General features: G+C 39.4%; 1 protein-coding gene across 6 annotated transcripts in view; it reads left to right on the forward strand.

Annotated features, from left to right (window-relative positions):
• erc1b (ELKS/RAB6-interacting/CAST family member 1b) overlaps positions 1 to 22573 on the forward strand; it is a 339387-nt gene that overhangs the window by 8745 nt on the left and 308069 nt on the right. For all 6 annotated transcript variants that reach the window (XM_062995237.1, XM_062995245.1, XM_062995260.1 and 3 more), the window contains exon 2: positions 3847 to 4688. In XM_062995237.1, the coding sequence (XP_062851307.1) occupies positions 4053 to 4688 (636 nt within the window). In that variant the 5' untranslated portion in view covers positions 3847 to 4052. The remainder of the gene's footprint in view (positions 1 to 3846; positions 4689 to 22573) is intronic.

Raw genomic sequence — 22573 nt, forward strand, 5'->3', positions numbered from 1 at the left:
CATATGTCTGCTTGGATATTCTGACAACTGATCTGTAACATACAAAAATCTTGATGAGTCTAAATTTCTGTGACGTCCAGATGGAATTATTTACTGCATCCAGTAGTATAAATGGCTTCAAGATGAAGAGGCAGGAGAAACAACAGCTGGAGTAATGCATTAGGAAAATGCACCACTGTTTATTCAGGTCTGCAGGGTGAATGAAATGACAGAAGAATATTAGGATATGCATAAAGATATGCAGTGCATAGTACTGTTGCCTCACATCAAGAAGGTCCTGGGTTCGATTGCCTGGCTGGGAGTGTCTTTCCTGTGTGGATTTTGCATGAACAGAGAATGAATGAATAAGGATCTTGCACCAAAATCACATTGGTTCATGCAGGTGATTTCAGAACTACAGGATTATTCACTGTATCATTTGATTGGGATGTGGTCTGGAAGCTGAAGCATATGAATGAAGGCACTGTTTAAGCTAGTGACATTGAAATGGTTACCTCGACTATTTTGAACACATTTTGGTTATATAGTTATATGGTTACCCAAAACTGAAAAATAATGTACATTTCAGAATTATATAAAATGGCCTTTTTCAGGGAACAAGAAATGGGTTAACAACTTAAAGCTGTTTCAAGCTTTGAAAGCTGGTTCTACCAATTCCTACGGGTGTTCCAACTTTTCTTGATTACTTACAACCCCCTCTGTCTGCATAAAAGTAGTGTTGGAACACACTGTGGTACCATATCCTTGTGAGCATCATTTGAACAGTATTGTTCTGCAGAAAGTATTGTGTTGCTATAAAAATGGCAAGAAAAAGGCAATTAACAATGGCAAGAAAAAGGCAATTAACAATGGAAGAGAGACCGACCATCATAACACTTAAAAATGTAGGTCTTTCCTATAGAGAAATTGCGAAGAAAGTCAAGGTGTCGGTGAGTACAGTTTCCTTCACCATCAAAACACACTGTGGTACCATACCCTTGTGAGCATCATTTGAACAGTATTGTTCTGCAGAAAGTATTGTGTTGCTATAAAAATGGCAAGAAAAAGGCAATTAACAATGGCAAGAAAAAGGCAATTAACAATGGCAAGAAAAAGGCAATTAACAATGGCAAGAAAAAGGCAATTAACAATGGCAAGAAAAAGGCAATTAACAATGGAAGAGAGACTGACCATCATAACACTTAAAAATGTAGGTCTTTCCTATAGAGAAATTGCGAAGAAAGTCAAGGTGTCAGTGAGTACAGTTTCCTTCACCATCAAAAGGCACTTAGAAACTGGGGGAAACTCTGACAGGAAGAGGTCTGGCAGACCCAAAGCCACAACAGAATCAGAAGACAAGTTTCTGAGAGTCAACAGCTTGCGTGATAGGCAGCTCACAGGACAGCAGCTTCAAGCACAGCTTAATAGTGGTCGTAGTAAGCAAGTCTCAGTTTCAACTGTGAAGAGAAGACTTCGAGTTGCAGGTTTGACAGGTCGAGTTGCAGCAAGAAAGCCATTGCTAAGATGTCAGAATAAGAAAAAGAGGCTTGCCTGGGCCATGAAACACCACCAATAGACTATTGAAGACTGGAAGAAGGTGTTATGGACTGATGAATCAAAATTTGAAATCTTCGGTTTATCATGCAGGATTTTGGTACGCTGTAGAGTAGGCGAAAGGATGGTTCCTCAGTGTGTGACATCAACTATCAAACATGAAGGAGGAAGCGTGATGTTCTGGGGCTCGTTAGCTGGATCCAGGGTCGGTGACTTGTACAGAGAGAGAGGCACCCTGAACCAAAACGGCTACCACAGCATTCTGCAGCACCCTCTGGTATGCGCCTAGTTGGTAAGGGGTTCATCCTACAGCAAGATAATGACCCAAAACATAAGTCCAAGCTATGCCAGAACTACCTTAGGAAAAAGGAACAAGATGCTAAGCTTGAAAACATGGAGTGGCCAGCACAATCTGCAGACGTAAACCACATCAAGCTGGTTTGGGATGAACTGGACAGAAGATTAAAAGCAAAGCAGCCTACAAGTGCCACACATTTATGGGAATATCTGTAACAGAGTTGGGAAGAACTTTCTGAAGAATATTTGGTTTCCATTGTAGAAAGAATGCCACGAGTGTGTTCAGCTGTTATATCTGCCAAAGGTGGCTACTTTGATGAGTCAAACGTTTAGAATACATTTTGGTTTATAAATTGATTACATGATTTCTTTTTGTAACTTTAATTTGTTTTTTGTTCCATGCTTTCATTTCAGAGTACAATAAGACATTAAACTGCATACATTTCAATAGAAAACTGGAAAAATTGGGGTGTTTTAAAACTTTTGACTGGTAATATATATATATATCTTTTTATTGTAATTTATAGTTTTAGTTAAGCATTTTGTTTACAATGTTGTTATTATTATTATTATCTATTTAAATCCTAGTCAAAAACTTTTAATAATGACACAAAAGGTAACACAATGGACTGAATTTGTGCTTACTCTTTTTTCCCCTTCTGATCCTCTTTGTCTGTTAACAATTTTGTCTTTCCATTTTCTTATGATTTTATAATTTGACTTTTAGGTTACATGAAGAATTGTTTTGAACTTTTTTGAACTGTTCCTCCTATCTGCTTTTTGTTGTCCCTCAGGCTCGAACATATATTTGATTTTCACTGTTTGCTACTTTCTTTTCTTCTGTCATGACTTTTCAGAATTCCTTTCCATACTCTTTGTGGTCAGCTGTTCAACACCTGCATCAGCACACACTCACAAGACAATTCATTTACATTTTTTCTGTTTGTAATTTTTTTTTTGGCAGCTGCGGTGTATTCTGAAAGTATAAACCCAAAAATTGCACCCTGTGACATTTGAATTTTCACCCATGAATGCATTTTCACACAAGCTTAGATTGGCGGGAAAATCGCAAACCTGGCAACTCTGCTTTGCTTACACATGGTGCCACTCATGGATATCATGCTCGCACTCACCAGATGTTGTGATGTGTCACAAGAAAACAAGGCTGTGTCCCAAAACAACGAAATAAAGTATGTTGCAAGTCTAGTCTAGTCAAGTCTAGTCTGAAGTCTGTTTGCGTGTGACTTAAGTAAGACTTGAACTTGAGTGGCCATCTCTGGTATACACTCACACTGAATAGGTGCAGCTACAATAAACATACTAATATTCTTAATTTATTACCACTGTCATACTAAAAAATGTGAAAAACAGTCCTGAAGCCACTGCTGGTGTACTCATTGTACATGCTAAGACATGCCTAGCATTATATGTTTGTAACTCATTGGTCACATGCTGTGGCAGCCCATGTAATAAGTGCGCTGCCACTGACTGCTTCTTTTCATCTTTTCACGCTGCCGCCTGCGATCGCATCTTCAGGTGCCCAGACAGGGCAATCGAGGTCGTAATTGCAGCATCGATGAGGAATACTTGCTCGAACATTTTCCCTCTACTTCAGAGACACAGCCAATTGTGTGTCTGTGTAGGTGCCCGGCTGGTCGATAGCGCACAGCAGAGATCCAAACTGGAATCAGTACTTTTTAATAAAACACTACTTTTTTGTTATAAGAGTCAGACAGGATGGACTGTAGGCTGAAGCACGGATGCAAGCTCTCCAAGATCTCTGATCAGAAAATATGTTTTCATTTATTTTTCCTGTCAGCTTTATCTGGGTACAGTGCTGCACATCACTTACTTATTTACAACAGTGGGCAGATGAATGACCAATCCACCTTCTACATAAATAAATAAATAAATAAATACTGTCAGTAATGTAAATGATAAAAATATTGATACAGTATGATATGTATTGTCATTTTGTATCATTTTCTCATGCTGTTGTTTATTTGTCTGTTGCAGATCAGTGTGGATGAAGTCCACAGGACTAAACTGCTGAGTTCCCTGCTCAAGCTGTGTGAACTATAGTTCCTAGTCATTGTGCTAATCTGTCAGAGACGTTTCAAACATGCAGCAGTTGTTCCTGAGCACCTCATAAGGGTTACCTGGACCAATCTCAGTGCTATTTACACAAGTTTCTTATTGTCCTTGCACAAAGCCAAGCAAAAATGTATGGTAGTGCACGTTCAGTGGGCAAACCAGAGGGCAATCAAAGCCCTGGCCGTTCACCATGCCTGCCTCGCTCACCGCGCCTGGGCCACCGGCGCAACAACAGCATGGGGGGAACCGGCAGCAAAACCCTTTCAATGGAAAATATCCAATCTCTCAACGCTGCCTATGCCACCTCAGGCCCCACCTACCTAAGCGATAATGAACCGACTGTTCCTTTAACCGGTTTGGATATCCCCAAAAACACAATGACCCTGGGCCGCTCAGGCACTCGACTTCCTTATGGCACCCGCGCCACCGTCATGGGCAGCAGTCCCAACATCGCCAGCGACTCCATCGCCTTCGGAGACCACCATGTTCCTGCAGCCATGGCATCCACTGTGCCGCACTCGTTGCGCCAGGCACGCGACAACACCATCATGGACTTGCAGACACAGCTGAAGGAGGTGCTGCGTGAAAACGAGGTGCTGCGGAAAGAGTTGGATGTGAGGGAAAGCAAACTTAGCTCGTCCATGAATTCCATAAAGACGTTTTGGAGCCCCGAGCTGAAAAAGGAGCGGGCCTTGCGCAAGGATGAGGTCTCCAAGATGGCAGTCTGGAAGGAGCAGTACCGTGTGATTCAGGAGGAGACACAGGTAAGGATCTCTAAGTATTTGAAGTGTTTTGATCACTCCCCATTAGACACTTGGTTAAAGACTACAGTTGTTTAAGAAAGATAAGCAGAGTTTTACCTTTATACTCGGACAAGATGCAAAATATCCACATCATTTTTGATAAAAAAACATAATAAAAAATAAAGTAATCAATTTATGAAATAATAATGAATCAAATAATAAAATAAATCAATCAAAATTTAAAAAGTTTAACTCTGTTCTCCACACCGGCAGCAACTTTTTGCCTCTTGTCGCCCAAATCGCCGATTGCTCATGTGTTCACGCTGACGGTGTCATTATCACCTGTGGTCATTTGGTTGCTATGGTTACCTGACAGTAAGCAAAAAGAGCAAAAGCCATTGCAGTACATCATACTTTACTGTCTAGAGTGTATAGACAAAAATTTTGACCACAGATAAGTTTCCTTCCCACCCAGTTTTTACCACGTCAGATGTAATTCCACTAAAATCAAAAATCCTGGAGAGAAATTGTTTGTCTGTAATTTTATCCCTGCATAGTCCATCACTGTCTGTGCAGTCAATAGTGCTGACAGCATTGCTTACATGGAACACAATGTCCAATGATTCTTTTCCCCTCTTAGATGCTGATGCAGTTGTTCTTTGAGTATATACAGTTAGCAACATTAATAGTATGTGAAACATGTACATTCTGTTGACTGTCTATTCCTGACCTAGGTCAGTGACTCTGTTCAAACTTGCAAGTTTAAACACTCCACAGTGGTGTGCTAGCGTGTTATACCACTATTCACCTGAGCATTCGTATCTCCATTTCACAAGCGGAAACTTATGATTCAGTCTTTTGTAAAACAATGAGATGCAGTTTTTCTTTGCCTTGTCTGTGCTTTGCTTAGTACTAGTCATATAAACAGTTTGGAAAAACTGGGTCAAAGTTCAATTGGACTGAACTTTAAGCAAGCGGTGAAAAACATGCATCACTGCAGTAAATCTGCTCAAGCTAGTGCAGTGGCACAAGACAATGGCACTTCCAGCGCAAAAGCTGTTTTGCCACATATGTAAATGCAGCCTAAGATGGTAATAATTAAAGACCACTCAAAAGGTAGTTGGTACTATATAGTTTATAACTCGCACCTGGATTTCTGTGATGGGTCAAATTCTTTTTTAAATAAAATATTAGTCATTGAGGATGATAACTTGATAACTAGTTTTATAGGAATTGAAAAGCTGTATTTTAGTGCAGTAGTCTGTAATGTTTGCTCTGTCTATGTGTTATGGAAAGAGAGAGGCCAGTCCTAATCAGTTGCTCTGTCCCAGGGCCATGTCCTCAATGACTATGCTGTATGCTCTTTTGGATTGCTGCCAGCAGGACACACTCATGACAGTACTTGTGTTTTGGATGTACGTTTGTGATATCTTTGTGTGTTCTGGATGACGTGTAAAATGTGACTCAGCTGTGATTGAATTCTGCCGTTCAGTGTTAATTTTGACAGCAAATTTTGATTTAGTTTTAGTCATAGTCTTTTGACTAAAATGTAATTTAGTTTTAGTCATAATTTAATCATCTGAATTGTTTTAGTTTTAGTCTAGTTTTAGTCGACTAATTATCATAAGAATATAGTAGACTAAATCTACAGTCGATTCAGTCGACTAAAATACATGTTTGTTTGTTTATTAGGATTTTAATGTCATGTTTTTACACATTGGTTACATTCATGACAGGAACGGTAGTTACTCATTACACAAGATTATATCGAACACAGTCATGGACAAATTTAGTGTCTTCAATTCACTTCACTTGCACGTCTTTGGACTGTGGGAGGAAACCGGAGCACCCGCAGGAAACTCACGCTGACACGGGGAGAACATGCAAACTCCACACAGAAAGGACCCGGACCGCCCCACCTGGGGTTCGAACCCAGGACCTTCTTGCTGTGAGGCGACAGTGTTACCCACTTAGCCACCGTGCCGCCCTAAAATACATATAAAGGGTGTAAAATGTAAATGCTTTTTTATCACTTCCCTTAAATTATTTAAGTCATTATATACACTTACACAAAATGACACATTTTTAACCAGTTATGGAATATTATTAATGTTTGAATGTGCAATACACACAAAAACAGTTTAAAGTTTAACTTATTTCAAACAACATCTTTATTTACCTGACCTTGCTTATTAAGCATAACAATAACAAAATATTAATGACCAGTAGGCCTGCTCTGCCTGAAACATATATGCATTGTTTATAACAAATTGCATATTACATTCTTTATAAAACTGGGTACCGTAAAAGCAGCTGTGCCACACATGGTTTACACATCGTCTTGTTTTTCACGACGTCAAATGAGAAATGTGTCCAGATATCGACTCTCCTCTTTCTCCCTGTTGACATTGTGGAGTTAACCTGTTTCCATGAGTAAAGAAAGTTCACAGGCTAGTCTGGTCTTCCCGGGTTCAGATCAAATATGTGCGAGTGTGGTCTTGCCGCGGTACTGCAAAAGATTAGTACTTATTGGATGGCTACCCGGCTTGTCCCGCCCCTCCTCATACGCTAAAGTAGTTCTGATTGGATCTCTTCCTAACTTGTCCCTACCTTCCACAAAACTAAATCAGTTCTGATTGGATGTCGTCCCTGCCAAACATTTTCGTCTCGTTTTTATTCGTTGACGAAAGTGTCGATTCATTTCGTCATAGTTTTTATCCTTTTATGTAGTTTTTATTTAGTCATCGTCTCGTTTTCGTCATGAAAAAAAGGTTTGTTGACGAAAACTATGACACAAATCATTCGTCAACGAAATTAACACTGCTGCCGTGTAGTTCATGACCCAGAAGTAAGTCCCTTTTCCATTTCTTGGACTCTCTGCAAGACTGGCCAGTTGCTGTTTTTCTTGTCTTCTCTTTGTTTTCCTTTAACATTGTTGAGGTGGATGAAAATACTGGGAATTGGGAGAAAAAGTGGAAAAGACACAGACAGAATAATAATGTAAAAAAACAACAACAATTTAGTCATATCCAATTCCCCCAATTGTAACTTCATGTTGGCCAGAGTGATCTCTGCAGCATTTAATAAATTGTGGATGGACAGCGATCTCTGCAGCACTTAATAAATCAGACCTCTGATAAAAAGTTCAGTTTTGCTTCATCATTACAGGTGATTAAGACTGATGGGTAAGAAAATAAAAAGTGTAGCCATACAACACAAAGTGTGCAAAAACACATACAAAAAGGGGGTCTGAATACTTTTTGAATCCTCTGTTATTGATAGTTTCATCCCCAATTTTTATTTCTTCCTTGAATTGGAGGCTGTCAACGTCTAAGCTTGAAAGTCAGTTGTGACAGCTTTTGACATATTTGTTGTTTGTCCTTATGCATTGTGCACTCTTAAACATCATCATTCCAAATAAAATAAAACATAAAACAAATAGGGGTATAAGTGCTATATAATTTATCAACATGCCTTTATATGACAAATATGACAGAAGAAATACACTGCCTGGCCAAAAAAAAGGTCACACACACTAATATTTCGTTGGACCGCCTTTAGCTTTGATTACGGCACGCATTCGCTGTGGCATCGTTTCCACAAGCTTCTGCAATGTCACAACATTTATTTCTGTCCAGAGTTGCATTCATTTTTCCCCAAGATCTTGTATTGATGATGGGAGATTTGGACCACTGCGCAAAGTCTTCTCCAGCACATCCCAAAGATTCTCAATGGGGTTCAGGTCTGGACTCTGTGGTGGCCAATTCATGTGTAAAAATGATTTCTCATGCTCCCTGAACCACTCTTTCACAATTTGAGCCTGATGAATCCTGGCATTGTCATCTTGGAATATGCCCGTGCCATCAGGGAAGAAAAAATCCATTGATGGAATAACCTGGTCGTTCAGTATATTCAGGTAGTCAGCTGACCTCATTCTTTGGGCACATAACATTGCTGAACCTAGACCTGACCAACTGCAGCAACCCCAGATCATAGCACTGCCCCCACAGGCTTGTACGGTAGGCACTAGGCATGATGGGTGCATCACTTCATCCACCTCTCTTCTTACCCTGATGCGCCCATCACTCTGGAACAGGGTAAATCTGGACTCATCAGACCACATGACCACCTTCCATTGCTCCAGAGTCCAATCTTTATGCTCCCTAGCAAATTGAAGCCGTTTTTGCCGGTTAGCCTCACTGACTAGTGGTTTTCTTAAGGTTACACAGCTGTTTAGTCCCAATCCCTTGAGTTCCCTTCGCATTGTGCATGTGGAAATGCTCTTACTGTCACTATTAAACATTTCCCTGAGTTCTACTGTAGTTTTTCTACCATTTGATTTCACCAAACGTTTAAGTGATCGCCGATCACGATCATTCAAGATTTTTTTCTGACCACATTCCTTCCTCGAAGATGATGTTTCCCCCACTGTCCTTCCACTTTTTAATAATGCGTTGGACAGTTCTTAACCTGATTTTAGTAGTTTCAGCAATCTCCTTAGATGTTTTCTCTGCTTGATGCATGCCAACAATTTGACCCTTCTGAAACAGATTAACATCTTTTCCACGACCACAGGATGTGTCATTTGACATGGTTGTTTAACAAATGAGAAGCTACTCACTGCATCAGTTAGGGTTAAATAACTTGTTGCCAGCTGAAACATAATCACCCATGCAGTAATTATCCAATGGGAGGCTCTTACCTATTTGCTTAGTTAAATCTAGGTGGTGACCTTTTTTTTGGCCAGACAGTGTATGTTTCTCTGTGTAATAGTAGTGTAACAGATTGTCAGCACAGCAACAGATTGTTAGTATATTAACATATGGTCTCAAATTCTGACAGAAAATACCACCACTAAATACTTCCCAGACATGGCAAATCTTTTCACTGTAGATGCCCAGCAGGCCAATAACACCACTAAGATTCAAACCCGGATTTCAGCAGTGGTGAGCTAGCATGATAGAAAAAAACAAAAAAACAATTATTTGCAGTTTTCTGTTGGACTAAGAAGTGAACTTGACCCCAGCTGACAGTTAAAAGTAACAGTGCATAATATGTGTATTGTAGGACAGATGAAGCGACCCAGGTTTATAGACATGCCTGGGCTATAGTAAAGATCTTGAGCAGTGACTAAGCCCATGTGACCTTTGTATATTACACTCGGAGAAGCAGAATGTAAGCGCTCTTTAATCTTTGTCTTTTTCTGAGTAGCAGAGTAAGAGATCAGAAGTAACTGGTCATATTTTATCCTTTCTCAACACTTCTGTGCTGCTGCTCTTTGGCAAACGCATCCTTAAATGGAGTGTGGTTAGGAATGAACAGAATCTGTACATATGGACTTGGAGCTTTACTCCATCCTGTACCATGTGTTTTCTTTTTTTCCATGACGGTTAGTGAAAGACGGTGGGTATGGACAGATGAATATCACTGTCATCTGCTAGAGGTTTGTCTGAGAGTTTATGTTTTGACTTCTGTAACATTTGCGAATGTAGAGCTATTTAAAGTAAATTATGTAAACTTTTTTTCTTATTTCACCCAACCTGATTGGGCGGCACGGTGGCTCGGTGGGTAGCACTGTCGCCTCACAGCAAGAAGGTCCTGGGTTTGGTCCCCAGGTGGGGTGGTCCGGGTCCTTTCTGTGTGGATTTTGCATGTTCTCCCCGTGTCTGCGTGGGTTTCCTCCGGGAGCTCCAGTTTCCTCCCACAGTCCAAAGACATGCAAGTGAGGTGAATTAGAGGAACAGAAGTGTCCATGACTGTGTTTGACGTTAAAACTTGTGAACTGATAAACCTTGTGTAAGATGTAACTACCTGTCCTGTCATGAATGTAACCAAAGTGTAAAACATGACGTTAAAATCCTAATAAACAAACAAATAAACAAACACCCAACCTGATTGTTGCCAGTGTTGCAAGTCTTTTTCAGCTTGTGACTCTGTCGCTCTGATCAGTTTATAAAATTGGTTATTTATGTTCCCAATATAGATTGCTCAACCTAGAACGCTCTTTTTTATAAAACTTTTTTGCCACCCTGTCTTCATCCTGAAATCGAAAACTTTGCAGTGATGCAATTACGAATATGACATCTAATTGCCAAATGCAAACTTCTGTAAGGCAAGTTTGTTTCTCTCATTTTTTTTTATTTTTTTTATTCTACATAAATAAATCTAAAATTGCTTTATGCAAGTTTAAGGTGTTTTGATAAATGTGTAGACATACTGGACGGTGAGCTGACCAACCTGTGTTCAAACCGTATTAAGGACCCATACTCCAATAGATTTTCGCTGCCAAAGGGGATAAAACACTCTTCTTTCTTGTATAGAACCTAAATATGACCGGACAGAGCTTTCCACCTCCCTCCCCACATTCCAAATCCCTGCTGACCATCCAGATGGTCCTTCTGACACAATGTATTAAGAATAAGTTACCGTACATGGCTCATAGCTTCCTCTTATCAGCAGGCATTCCACCCACGTGAAATTGGTTTACTGTTGAGGATGCTTTGATTGTTTGGACCTATTCTTGGTAATCATTTTCAATGAGTGAGGAATTTATTGTAATAAAGCAAAGGTTTAAGTATGAGCTCTTCTCTCCAGTGCTGCGAGTGATCGTGGCATGCTGACTGTTAGGGATAATTTGCTTTCATTCTTGAAAAAGAACTGGCTGGTTATACTACAAGTAGTAAAAAAAAGAGCCAGCCACGTTTAACTGATACAAAGCTGAAAGACATGCATGCTTATATTCCTACACCTGCACCCCATACAATTACCACTACTAATTGTAATAGTGCCTTAAAGGTAGTATATGAGTGTGTTTTTGTACATTGGGAGTGCTATTCAATAGCAAGCTTAATTGTTTTTTTAGCCTGGGTTGCAAGCGAGCTGCCAGGCACTACCTGGCACACATACAGTAAAATATATAATTATTTTGTGTCTTCCACATTCATAAAAAAGGTGGCAAACATATGTGAATGTAATTTCTACACCATTTTCAGTTGTTGTCGGTATTAAGTCATTATTTCTCCCTCATCACACAACTACCATTCAAGAAGGGCTAACATTTTTTTAGTCAGATGATGGCAGCCATTGGTTGAACTGTAGGTCATAAAACATTGTCAAAGTCATCAGTACTAAATACAGGAATGTCTATGCTGAACTCTTTCAGTATAGCTTTCCTCAGTGCAAATGATCCTGCTTCATAAAGCCTAAACTTTAATGGCCTTCAATGACCAATCCAAAGACATCTCAACAGTTGGTAACAAAGTGAACGCTTCGTCTCTGTTTTAAGTAATTTTGACTCATTGTGTGAGTGGACGTCTCAATTACAGGTTAGTTAAAACATCATCTGCAACCCAACATTGTATTTATTTTTTCCTAAATCAACTTGACCAAAAAAAACATTTTCCAAGCAAAAGCAAAAGTCTCCACAAAATGTGAATAACCAATAGATTTGAAATTTATCAACACCAACAACAGGTGCCTGTTATGTTCTCTTGGATCCCTGGCAACTAATGGCTAGAGAATTCTCAGGGATAAAACTTGTGGTAGAGTAGCTGCTTGAAACACTGCTGAGGAATCATGTGTATACAGAAATTTCTAGCCTACACTCCAGTGTACTTTTGACAAGCAAGTGAGGAGGTCTGAACCAGTCATGCTTCCCTCTGCCTGTACTGTACTGAGACAACTTTTCCAGCTTTTCAGCTGCTCCTCCCTTTGAGGTCTGAATGTCTCAGCATGGTAGGCTGTCATCACATTTCTGGGAGGCCTTTGTGGTCTTGACTTGCATACTCTAAGGCCCTGCTCCAAATTATCCCTGGAATGCTTGTGAAATCCTGTTCAAACTTATTCCACCCTCCTAACTCTCCCTAACCTTAGCTGTTGATTATGACTCTGCATAGTCACACAGATGGAGGCCAATTAAAATGCCAGTCTATTGTAGACAGTGAATTGTATAACCTGTGTATCAGTTCTGCAGCTCATTATGGTGTTGTCAAAAGGGATGTTGGGCAGTAGCTTGTACTGTTAGTGAGCAGGAGGCATGCCAGCAGAGCAACCTGCACAGGGACATGATTGTGAAAGCCTATTCATGTGTTCAGTGTGCATTTGTCTGGTTAAGACATGATTAATGTAGTGTTCACATGGACTTTATTGGAATATGTCTGAAAATAGCACTAATGAGTTCTAATGGCGTTGTGATGTCATGTATAGTGCAGAATAATGCTTTTAATAGCTAAATAATTCATACTTATTTTTTAATTTTTTTAATTTTTAATTTTTGTATATTTTTGTCCAATTTTGCATCGTGCTTCCTCTCTGTCTACGCCGAACCCTGCCCTGACAGAGGAGATCGAAGCTAACCAACATCCCCTCCGAAACACTGGCAGCAGCCGGATGCATCTTTACCACCCACACATTGATGAGTTTTGGCGCCACCTAGCGTCGCATGCGGAGAGACACACCCTAAGGGCACCCTCCCCCATCTCTTGTGTAAGCGCCTCTTAATCAGCCGGCAGAGATCGTAATCGCATTCTGACAGAGAGAGACCCACCCCCTCCGGTCCCCAATCCCACCCCCCACCTGAACAACAGGCCAATCGTTGTTCATATAGCCGCCCAGCCTTCGACCGGCTGAAGGCAGAGCTGGATTCGAAACGACGCACTTTCGAAATCCAGCTCTGGTTGCAGCGTGTGTTTTTAGCGCTGCGCCACCTGAGCGGCTTATTCATACTTATTTAATTAAAACATAATTTAACAGTGTTGGATTGGGCAGTTTAAGACCGAACCAGTGTTTGCTGTTTTTTGCTAAACACACTGGTAAAACACATGACTGCTCATGATTAGTCAACATAATTTGCATTGAAATCAATAGCTACTGTGTTTTTGACAAATGCAGAAAATGTGAATGCAGTCTATTTCACGCCAGCTGAGTAAAGCAATAGTCTGCAACTTTGTGCAGTTTTAATCCATATAATCCATAATACTTATTTTAGATACTATAAGATTTTAACCACAGTTGAGTCCTCAGTACAGTTAGAATCAAAATTATTTGCACCCTTAGCACAATTGGGTAAAAATGTCTGTGTTAACAGACATAATCTCAAAATTAAAAATATAAGAACATACTATAAATGGCTTTAAACAAGACTAGGGGTCTGTTTGAAAACCTGGTGAGCTCTCTACATAGACATCATTCCATTTTACATCATCCTGCACACGCTTCTGAGAAGAAAGCTGTCTAAATTCTTAGATGCCTTAAAATACTGCCTACAGAGATGCCTTATTGTGACTGTTATCCAATGCTTTCTCACTTGCAAAGGCAATTCCAGCATTCAGTGCAGCACAACTTTTCTCACAAAAATTCTAATGAATCTCAGCTCTGCCATCCGGCCGGGATGGGCGGCTATATGAACATTCGGTTGTTGTTCATCCAGGTAGGGAGCCGGATAGGGACCTCATAACTGATGCAATTATGACCTCTGCTGGCTGATTGATGGGGTCTGCAAAGAGTAGAGGAATAATGCTGATCAGGGTGTGGCTCTCCATGCACAAGGCTGATTGGCATGAGAACTCGCCTCGTGCAGGTAAAAAGATGCAGTCGGGTACTGCTCACGTGTCAGAGGGAGCGTGTGTCAGTTCACTCTCCTCAATCGGGGCGGGGGTCAGCACTAGTAGAGGAAGCATAATGCAATCGAGTAAAAATTGGACACGCTAAAAAAAAAAATTCTAACGAATTTGCGATCTTGGGTTTGTCAGTGACTTAACCATTGACAACTTAACCATTTTCTGTACATCGAAGGACATGTTAGCTGGCATGCTAGTGGTTTGTGTTGCCTCAGCCCATATGGTTTGAACGGCCTGTGGCTAACTCTGCGGCAGTAGGTGGAGACAGCCGTTGATGTAATCGCTGTCTAAGAATTGTGTCTAAATAATCTGCCATCTAAAATTCAATCAGTCAGAATCCTCTCTATTTCGGTAGCTGCCTATGTAGGCAGTGGGCGTTAAGACAGCTCAGTAGGTTTTCAGACAGATCCATAGTGTCACAAATAATTGCATTTCTGCATTTAGTAGTTTGTGCAACCTTTTGTTGCCAAGTCTTCTTTGATAATGTCTGATAAGATTGGAAAATACAATGTAGAATTTTGGAGGACTAAATAAAGTTTTTCTCCAGATCTGCCAGACTCCTTGGTACATTACTGTTTGTATTTAAATCATCCACATTTGAGATTGTTAGGCAAGAGTACAAATGTCTAGTATTGTTGGCAAACAACAGGCTTCAAACTACAGATTCTGAACATTAGAAATTGGATTAGAAAGTAAAACGGGCTGAAGTTCTGTTTAGACGTTTTGCTTTGTTCAAGGCCAGTAGATACTTGTTAAACCATTGAGTGTATTATAGCCATGAATGACCATAAAGAACAAGCTTTTTGAGGCATTGTAATTGGTAAGAAGAACATCTTAGTGTAGTCCTTGCTTGGATATTTGTAACACATAACACATAACAGCAAACAGCAATTTTTTCTTGTATGTTCTTACATTTTCATGTATCTGCACTGTGGCTCACTTTATAATTCCACTTGACAATTCACTTTCAATTTACTTTATTCACTTTGTAATTCATTTATAATTTACTTTACTTTATAATTTATATTTTACAGCTGTTGTAACTGATATATACCAGCCTTGTAGTGTTCCATCTGCATCCTCAGGTCCTGTTTGGTGTAGTGTGTTGTCTGAGTGGTGTTGTGGTTACACAGATACTTGTTTGTACAATGTGAATCTCTGTAGTGTGTACTATTACTTTTGACTTTTTGATTTATGTAACTTGCTACTGAGGCCTTAATTTCCTTCGGGATTAATAAAGTATCTATCTATCTAAACAAAGGAAGACAAGTGCAATTGATTAACACCAGAAGACGGGTAAATAGGACGTGTTTCATTCTTGAAAAATACGCGATACACTTTATTTTTTGTCATTGTTAATTGGCCACACTAAAGAATTTTTCAAAAGCTGACTCTTAAATCCTCACCCTCTGTTAAAAATAAATGTAAAGAAAGTACTGTATACATAACTGAAATGGGGCAAACCCAAAAAATATTCCTGCCTTAATAATGAATTAGAGAGACTCGGAGAGCAAGCACACCACACAAGCCTACACAGGCACATGCCATGTCTAGTCACTGATTATGGGGATCTTGGTCACCTCCCTAAAAGAATTTGATGAGTGAAAAATCAGGCTGACACTCGTATAGTGTGCAATAGACAGTTGGTGGAGGAAGATGGTTATCATAGTCTATCAGCAGAACTCATTCTGAAATAATGAAGGAAAGTCAGTGGAAGCAGTAATCAGTTCTGGACTGAATGCCTGTTGCTGACCGTATTCGGTTATATTAATAAGGCACATCTTTTCTGCTTTTATTCTTTTCCTTGAGTCAGAACAGTAAGTCATTTGCATGACATGCAGAGCTGATTGTGTTGAATTAAGACCCTGAGCTGATGTGGAGCAACAGTAATGTTCCACACATGTTTAGCATTTAGCGGACGCTTTTATCCAAAGTGACTTACAGTACTGTGATAGTATATATTGTCTAAGCAATTGAGAGTTAAGGGCCTGGCTCAAGGGCCCAACAGTGGCAACCTGGCAGTGGTGGGGCTTGAACCAGCAACCTTTGGATTACTAGTCCAGTACCTTAACCACTAGTCTACAGCTGCCTACGTCGAACATACATTCCTATATAGAACAGTGTCTGAATCAAAGTATAGTAGGTATTTTTATTGTTATTGTGCACAAGTACGGTATTAAGCTTCCTTACTAGAATGCTATTTAAAAAGAAATAAAGAAATAAATACAGTGGGGAATACTGATGATTGTGTGTGCAAGTGTGGCAGTCAAGTAAAGTATTATAAGTGTCTGACAGTTTTAAATAGTATAGCAGTTTAGATGCGCAAGTAGCAGCATAATAAATAATCGAGGGGTGGCACAGTGGCTCAATGGATAGCACTGTTGCCTCACAGCACGAAGGTCCTGCGTTCGATTCCCAGGTGGAGCGGTCCGGGTCCTTTGTAGAGTTTGCATGTTCTTCATGGGTTTCCTACAGGAGCTCCAGTTTCCTCCCACAGTCCAAAGACATGCAAGTGAGGTGAATTGGAGATACAAGATTGTCCATGACTGTGACAAACTTAAACTGATAAATCTTGTGTAACCAGTAACTACCTGTTCTGTCAAGGATGTAAGCAAAGTGTGTAAACTGTGACATTAAAATATAAATAAATAAATAATCCAGAAGGAGTGAGTTTATTAAGTCTGTAGAATTTGGGATCTAGGAGTTTAAAGTTTAAAGTGCAAGGTGCTTGATTGAGGATTTTGTGAACAGCATAGAGTTCAACAGTAGGTGTGTGTGGGAAAGAGTTACTTGGTAGACAGTTTGGAGCAGACAGATCAGTTAATGGAGGGGGCATTTGGTTGGCTGGTTTAGAGCATTAATGACTCTGGGGAAATTTTCTAGTCTGGAGGTGCAAGCATAGATGGTCTTGTATCGTCTGCCAGACAGTATGATTTGGTTAAGAGGGCAAACAATGGACAGATATTCATTAAGCAATGTGAGGAAAAGTTCCAGGAATAGAAATTAATCCTCAAAAGGCTTTTCATTTATTGCTTATAATACAACAGTGGCAAAAATATATATATATATTATTATTATTATTTTTTTTTTTTTTTTTTAACATGCAAGAATTACTGAAATCAACTGAGCACTAAGAACAATGCATTGGGGGGGGGGGGGGGGGGGGTAAATGATAAATGAATATGAGAAACTTATTTAAGCTGTGAAAATGATGGTGTGTCTGAATGGTCTGGATTAAATCATTTAAGACATGCAGAACTATGCAGAGAACTATGCAGAGAATTATGCAGAACTTTTCAGCTCTCTAAAAATAAAAGTACTGGAAAAGTATTTAGTACCTAGTAACTAGTACCCAAGTACTGGTCGATTAATGTAACAGGGCTGAGTCTGCTGAATGAAAAGTTCTTCTATGTATCATGGTTTCTCCTTCTGAAACGAACGAGCAGATCTGATCGCCAGAACATCCACTGCAGACACGATCACCACACGACCCATTCCCCCCAGAGACGCCTTTCCAAATATCTTCTCATTCTGTAAATCACGAAAGTACGAAATCACGACAGTAAACCGCGAAACGAACAGTATGAAATAGAGCCAAAAGTAGGACAAACCTGCACTAGAATGGACAGTCGACTAAATCAAACCATCCTCACGAGATGCTGATTCGGACACACAAGCATCTCCTCACTAGGGAAGATGCTCCAACCATGGCTGGATTACATTGTGATCGATGTAAAGAGAGACTAACAATTAAACACATACTGATAGACTGCAAAACACTAAACTCAGAAAGACTGAGGTTTTTTAATGAAAACGAGACACGAAATGTGCTTAAATCTACAGCTCCAGGAAAAAATAATTAATTTTTTAACATATTTAAATCTGAAACATCTTTTATAATTCGTTTTAAATGACACAAAGTGAAGAAGCAACTTGAGTACCACCGTATAAATGACCCCAGCGTGTCGGTACAGCGCTAAAACTAATCAATCAATCAATTTCTCCTTCTGAGATTTGCCAACTCTTTTGTCTGGCAAACTTGCTTTTCTCTGTGAAACTGTGATGCTGGACTGGGTCCTGTCAGATTTTCTGCTGGCATCCCTTGCCAGGGTTCCTCATCAATTTTCAGGGAACAATTGGAGGAGTCACATTTAAAACGGCCCTGAATGCGTGGGCTGCCCTAGAGTCGGCATGTAACGACCCTTTTTCTGGAGTAGTCCCCATGTAGTGGAACCACGCTCATGTAGCAGAACCACGCCTTTCAGGAACTGAATTGTCGCAGATGGCCGCAGCAGCTGGTCATATTTTGACAACCAGGTTTCAGTTCTGCACTATTCCTGTTTTGTCCACATTCTCTGTTACAGGCTGTGAATGTTTTTGTGTCTTTTAGTTGTTGCTTTGTTTTTGTTATTTTGGCCACCTATTTATTTGCAATTGTCCTTTTTTTGTTAATGTTGTTCTACCTTGAGTAAAACATCTTGCAACTCGGTTCTATTCTAGTCTTGCAGTGAACTGCCCTGTTACAATTAAGGTTGAGTGTTTAACCTCCCAAAGTAGTTTTGGTTTAAAAAATGTTTTCTGTACGTTTTGTTTTTTTTGACCCTATTTGACCAGATTTTATTTAGGCTAGTGGATCATTCTCAGCACTGCAGTTGCATGGTAATTACATGGCCATGTGCTGTACTGGTATGAGCCTATCAGCAAGTCTAGCGTTGTTGGGATTTTTCAACACTTGCCAATGCTGGTAGCGAATTATACTCAAGTGTTTATAAACTTTACATTAATGCAAATTTGAGGTGAATTAACACACGCTATACGCTATAGTCTCTATCACTGTAGTACACTAACAGTATCTATACATGTGCCTGATAAAGTAGCCAGTAAGAGTGAACTGTATTTGGGAACTCGCTGAGACTTGCTGCTGCACCTGATACATTAATACCAGTACAACACTGATACACCAATACCAGTAAAACATTATCTGACACACTATAACCAGTACAGCACACTGATACACCAATACCAGTACAACATACACTACCATGTTGTTGCATTGTTAATGTCAATGCATTGCTAAGAATTTTCCAGTGTCCAATAGTTGGTCTATCTGGGTCTTTTCAGTCCTTTTGCTTTGATGGGTTGATTGAGTGACAAAGCAGACAATGGGCTACAATCAGTACTTGTATACCCACAAAATATGCTCACAAAATGATAAATAAATGTATGTTTAAGATAGGTGAAGCTATTAAAGCAGTTGGTAAGCATTTCAGCTTCTATCCAATACCCATTTGGAAGCTTTTGTCCTCGTTCATAAATTCCTTGTCATGCTGTCTAAGGTAAATATATTTAAGATGCTGCTACTTATCAGCCAGTGCAGCTCTACAAAAGTATAAACCATCACCCTAAAAGCTTTAGTTTCCCTCACAAAGTAGACTGCTGACAGTCTTAAGTCTTTGGCTTTAATGTAATTAATGCATTTTATCATGGCTGACAATACTGGACATCATTAAAAAGAACACCGTACCCACAGTGAAACTGGGTGGTGGCAGCATAATGCTTTGTGGCTGTTTTTTCTTATGTTGGAACTGAGGCTTTAGTCAAGGTGGAGGAAATTATGAACAGTTCCAAATATCAGTACCGGTAGTTTTTTTTTTTAAGCTGAGGATGAAGCCAAATTTCATCTTTCAGCACGACAATGACCCAAAGCATACCCACATCAACAGAAGAATGGTTTTACTTGAAGAAGATCAAAGTTTTGGAATGGCCCAGACAGAGCCCAGACCTGAAACCTATTAAAATCTGTGGGGTGACCTAAAGAGGGCTGTGCATAGGAGATGCCCTCACAGTCTGACACATTTGGATATTTAAATTATTTTACATTTGTAACCCTTAACTTTGATTCATGTGCAAATGCACTTCCGTTGTTATATTACATGTAACATTGGCTAGTTTAGTAGCCACAAATATCAACCTACTTTAAGTTTATATTATTTAAACTGACTTTAATTTGTATTATTTTATGACTGCTAAAACTCAATAATCCATAAACGTCAGACTTTGTCAGAATCATTGAGCTTGACGTAGGCTAAACTAGCTAATATTAGCTAGTGGCCTGGGTAAGAAGTCAGAATGTCCCTTCCAGTCTGAGAAAACTTTACTTTTTAACATACGACAAACAATTTAAAGACATCATGGTGCTAACCTGCAATTAGCAGCAAAGTCTAACATCAAAAAATAGTTGACCTAGCACAGTAACAGTTTTGATTGAATTTCAGGGTTTTATGTTTAGGATCTATTCATTTATTTTTATTTTATAATTGGTAACTGTCCATAGGAAAGCAAATGAATTAATTTTAATGTATGAAATTATTATTTTATGTGAAAAAGAATTTCGTTTGAAGAAAGAAGAAAGGTCATGGGTGTAAAGCAGGTTTATCGCAGTAGTAGTTGGTTTCCAGATGGTTGCCAATACCAGCTTTATTTACAGATGTCACTTTTGCTGATCAGCTATGCACCAAAGTGATCAAATTCAGTACCTATACAATGTTACTTGAACCCAGATGTGCATGACAAGGCACAGCTTGATATAATTGTCATGGGTATTAACTGCCAAGTTTACATCCAACATGAGCGACTACAGCCTAAAATATGATTTAAGGTGGATGGATTAACGACAGATGATGCTTTGTTCATGACCGTTGCACTGATTGAGAAAGCTTTTGGAAGAGAATGGAGACCCTACTTTGTACTGCATTATTCGTCAGCAGACATCCTGCAATAACTGCTTAGTACCTGCCACTGTTGTGTCAGTCATGATAAAATGCATTAATTACATTAAAGCCAAAGACTTAAGACTGTCAGCAGTCTACTTTGTGAGGGAAACTAAAGCTTTTAGGGTGATGGTTTATACTTTTATAGAGCTGCACTGGCTGATTAGTGGCAGCATCTTAAATATACTTAGCTTAAACAGCCTGATAAGGAATTTATAAACAAGGAAAAAAGAACTTCCGAGTGGGTATTGGATAGAAGCTGAAATGCTTACCAACTGCTTTATTAGCTTCACCTATCTTAAACATACATTGTCCATTTAGTGAGCATACTTCGTGGGTATACAAGTGCTGATTGTAGCCCATATGTTGCTTTGTTACCCTATCAACCCATCAATGCAATAGGACTCTGAAAAGACCCAGGCAGACCAAATATTGGGTGCTGGACAATTCTTAGCACTGTGATTGTTGTCTTCTGCACGACATCCCATTTAAAATCATGGTGAAAATTTTTTTAACCTTTGTCTCATCAGACCAAACAACATTTTCTCACATGATTGTGGCAGACTTGTTGTAGGTTTTTGGCCTTAGATGTTTTTCTTGCCACCCTACTCCACAGCTCAGACATATGAATAATACAGGAGATTGTTGTTACATGTAGTACAAAAACAGTACTTGAAATTCCTGCAGCTCATTTACTGTTACTGTAGGCCTCTTAGCAGCCTCGTGTACCAGTTTTCTTCTTGTCTTCAGTAATTTTGAAAAGACGTCCAGTTCTTGCTAATGTCACTGTTGTGCTGTATTTTATTCACTTGTTGGTGACTGTCTTCACTGTGTTCTACGGTAACGCCTTGGATTTTTTTTGTACCCTTCTCCTAACTGAGACCTTCAACCAATGAGATTATTTTAATACTTTGTTAGCTAGAAGAGCTGAACGTTGTATGGGGTTAATCTAGGGCTGGGCGATATTGATCACAATTATTTTCAAATCTATCTCGATTATGATTGCGATTATTTTTTTTTTTGCTTGTTCTTGTATAATGCAATTGAAAAAATTTCTTTTTTTTTTTTTGCATTTTAAATAGTAACAGCACCAGCTTTAATTATCCTTTTAAGGAACTCAGACTTTATAACAATAACAATATAACAATAATTAATAATAATTAAAACAAAATAGACATCTTAATTAGCTATATCCTTTATAAGAATAGCTCACAAACAACTCACTTTAAATAATGTGCAGCATAACCTCCTTACATTAAGAAAAGTGCAAAACCACAAAAAGTTCTTTACAGGTTTCTTAAAAGGAACTTGAGCCTGTTTACTGTTTCCACCATATAAATGAGTCTGTATCAGTATCTACACTGGGGGACATTGAGTAAGCAGTCAGCTCAGCTTTGATTTTGTCCTCTTGTGACTGGGGGGTGGATGGAAGGGGCACATTCTGCTTTTAACAATATGGACTACAATTCCCATGCTCCCACGGACTCTCACGTGACTATCACGTGACTATCACATGTCC

Source organism: Trichomycterus rosablanca, chromosome 1 (genome assembly GCF_030014385.1).
Source record: "Trichomycterus rosablanca isolate fTriRos1 chromosome 1, fTriRos1.hap1, whole genome shotgun sequence".
NCBI classification, from domain to species: Eukaryota; Metazoa; Chordata; class Actinopteri; order Siluriformes; family Trichomycteridae; genus Trichomycterus; species Trichomycterus rosablanca.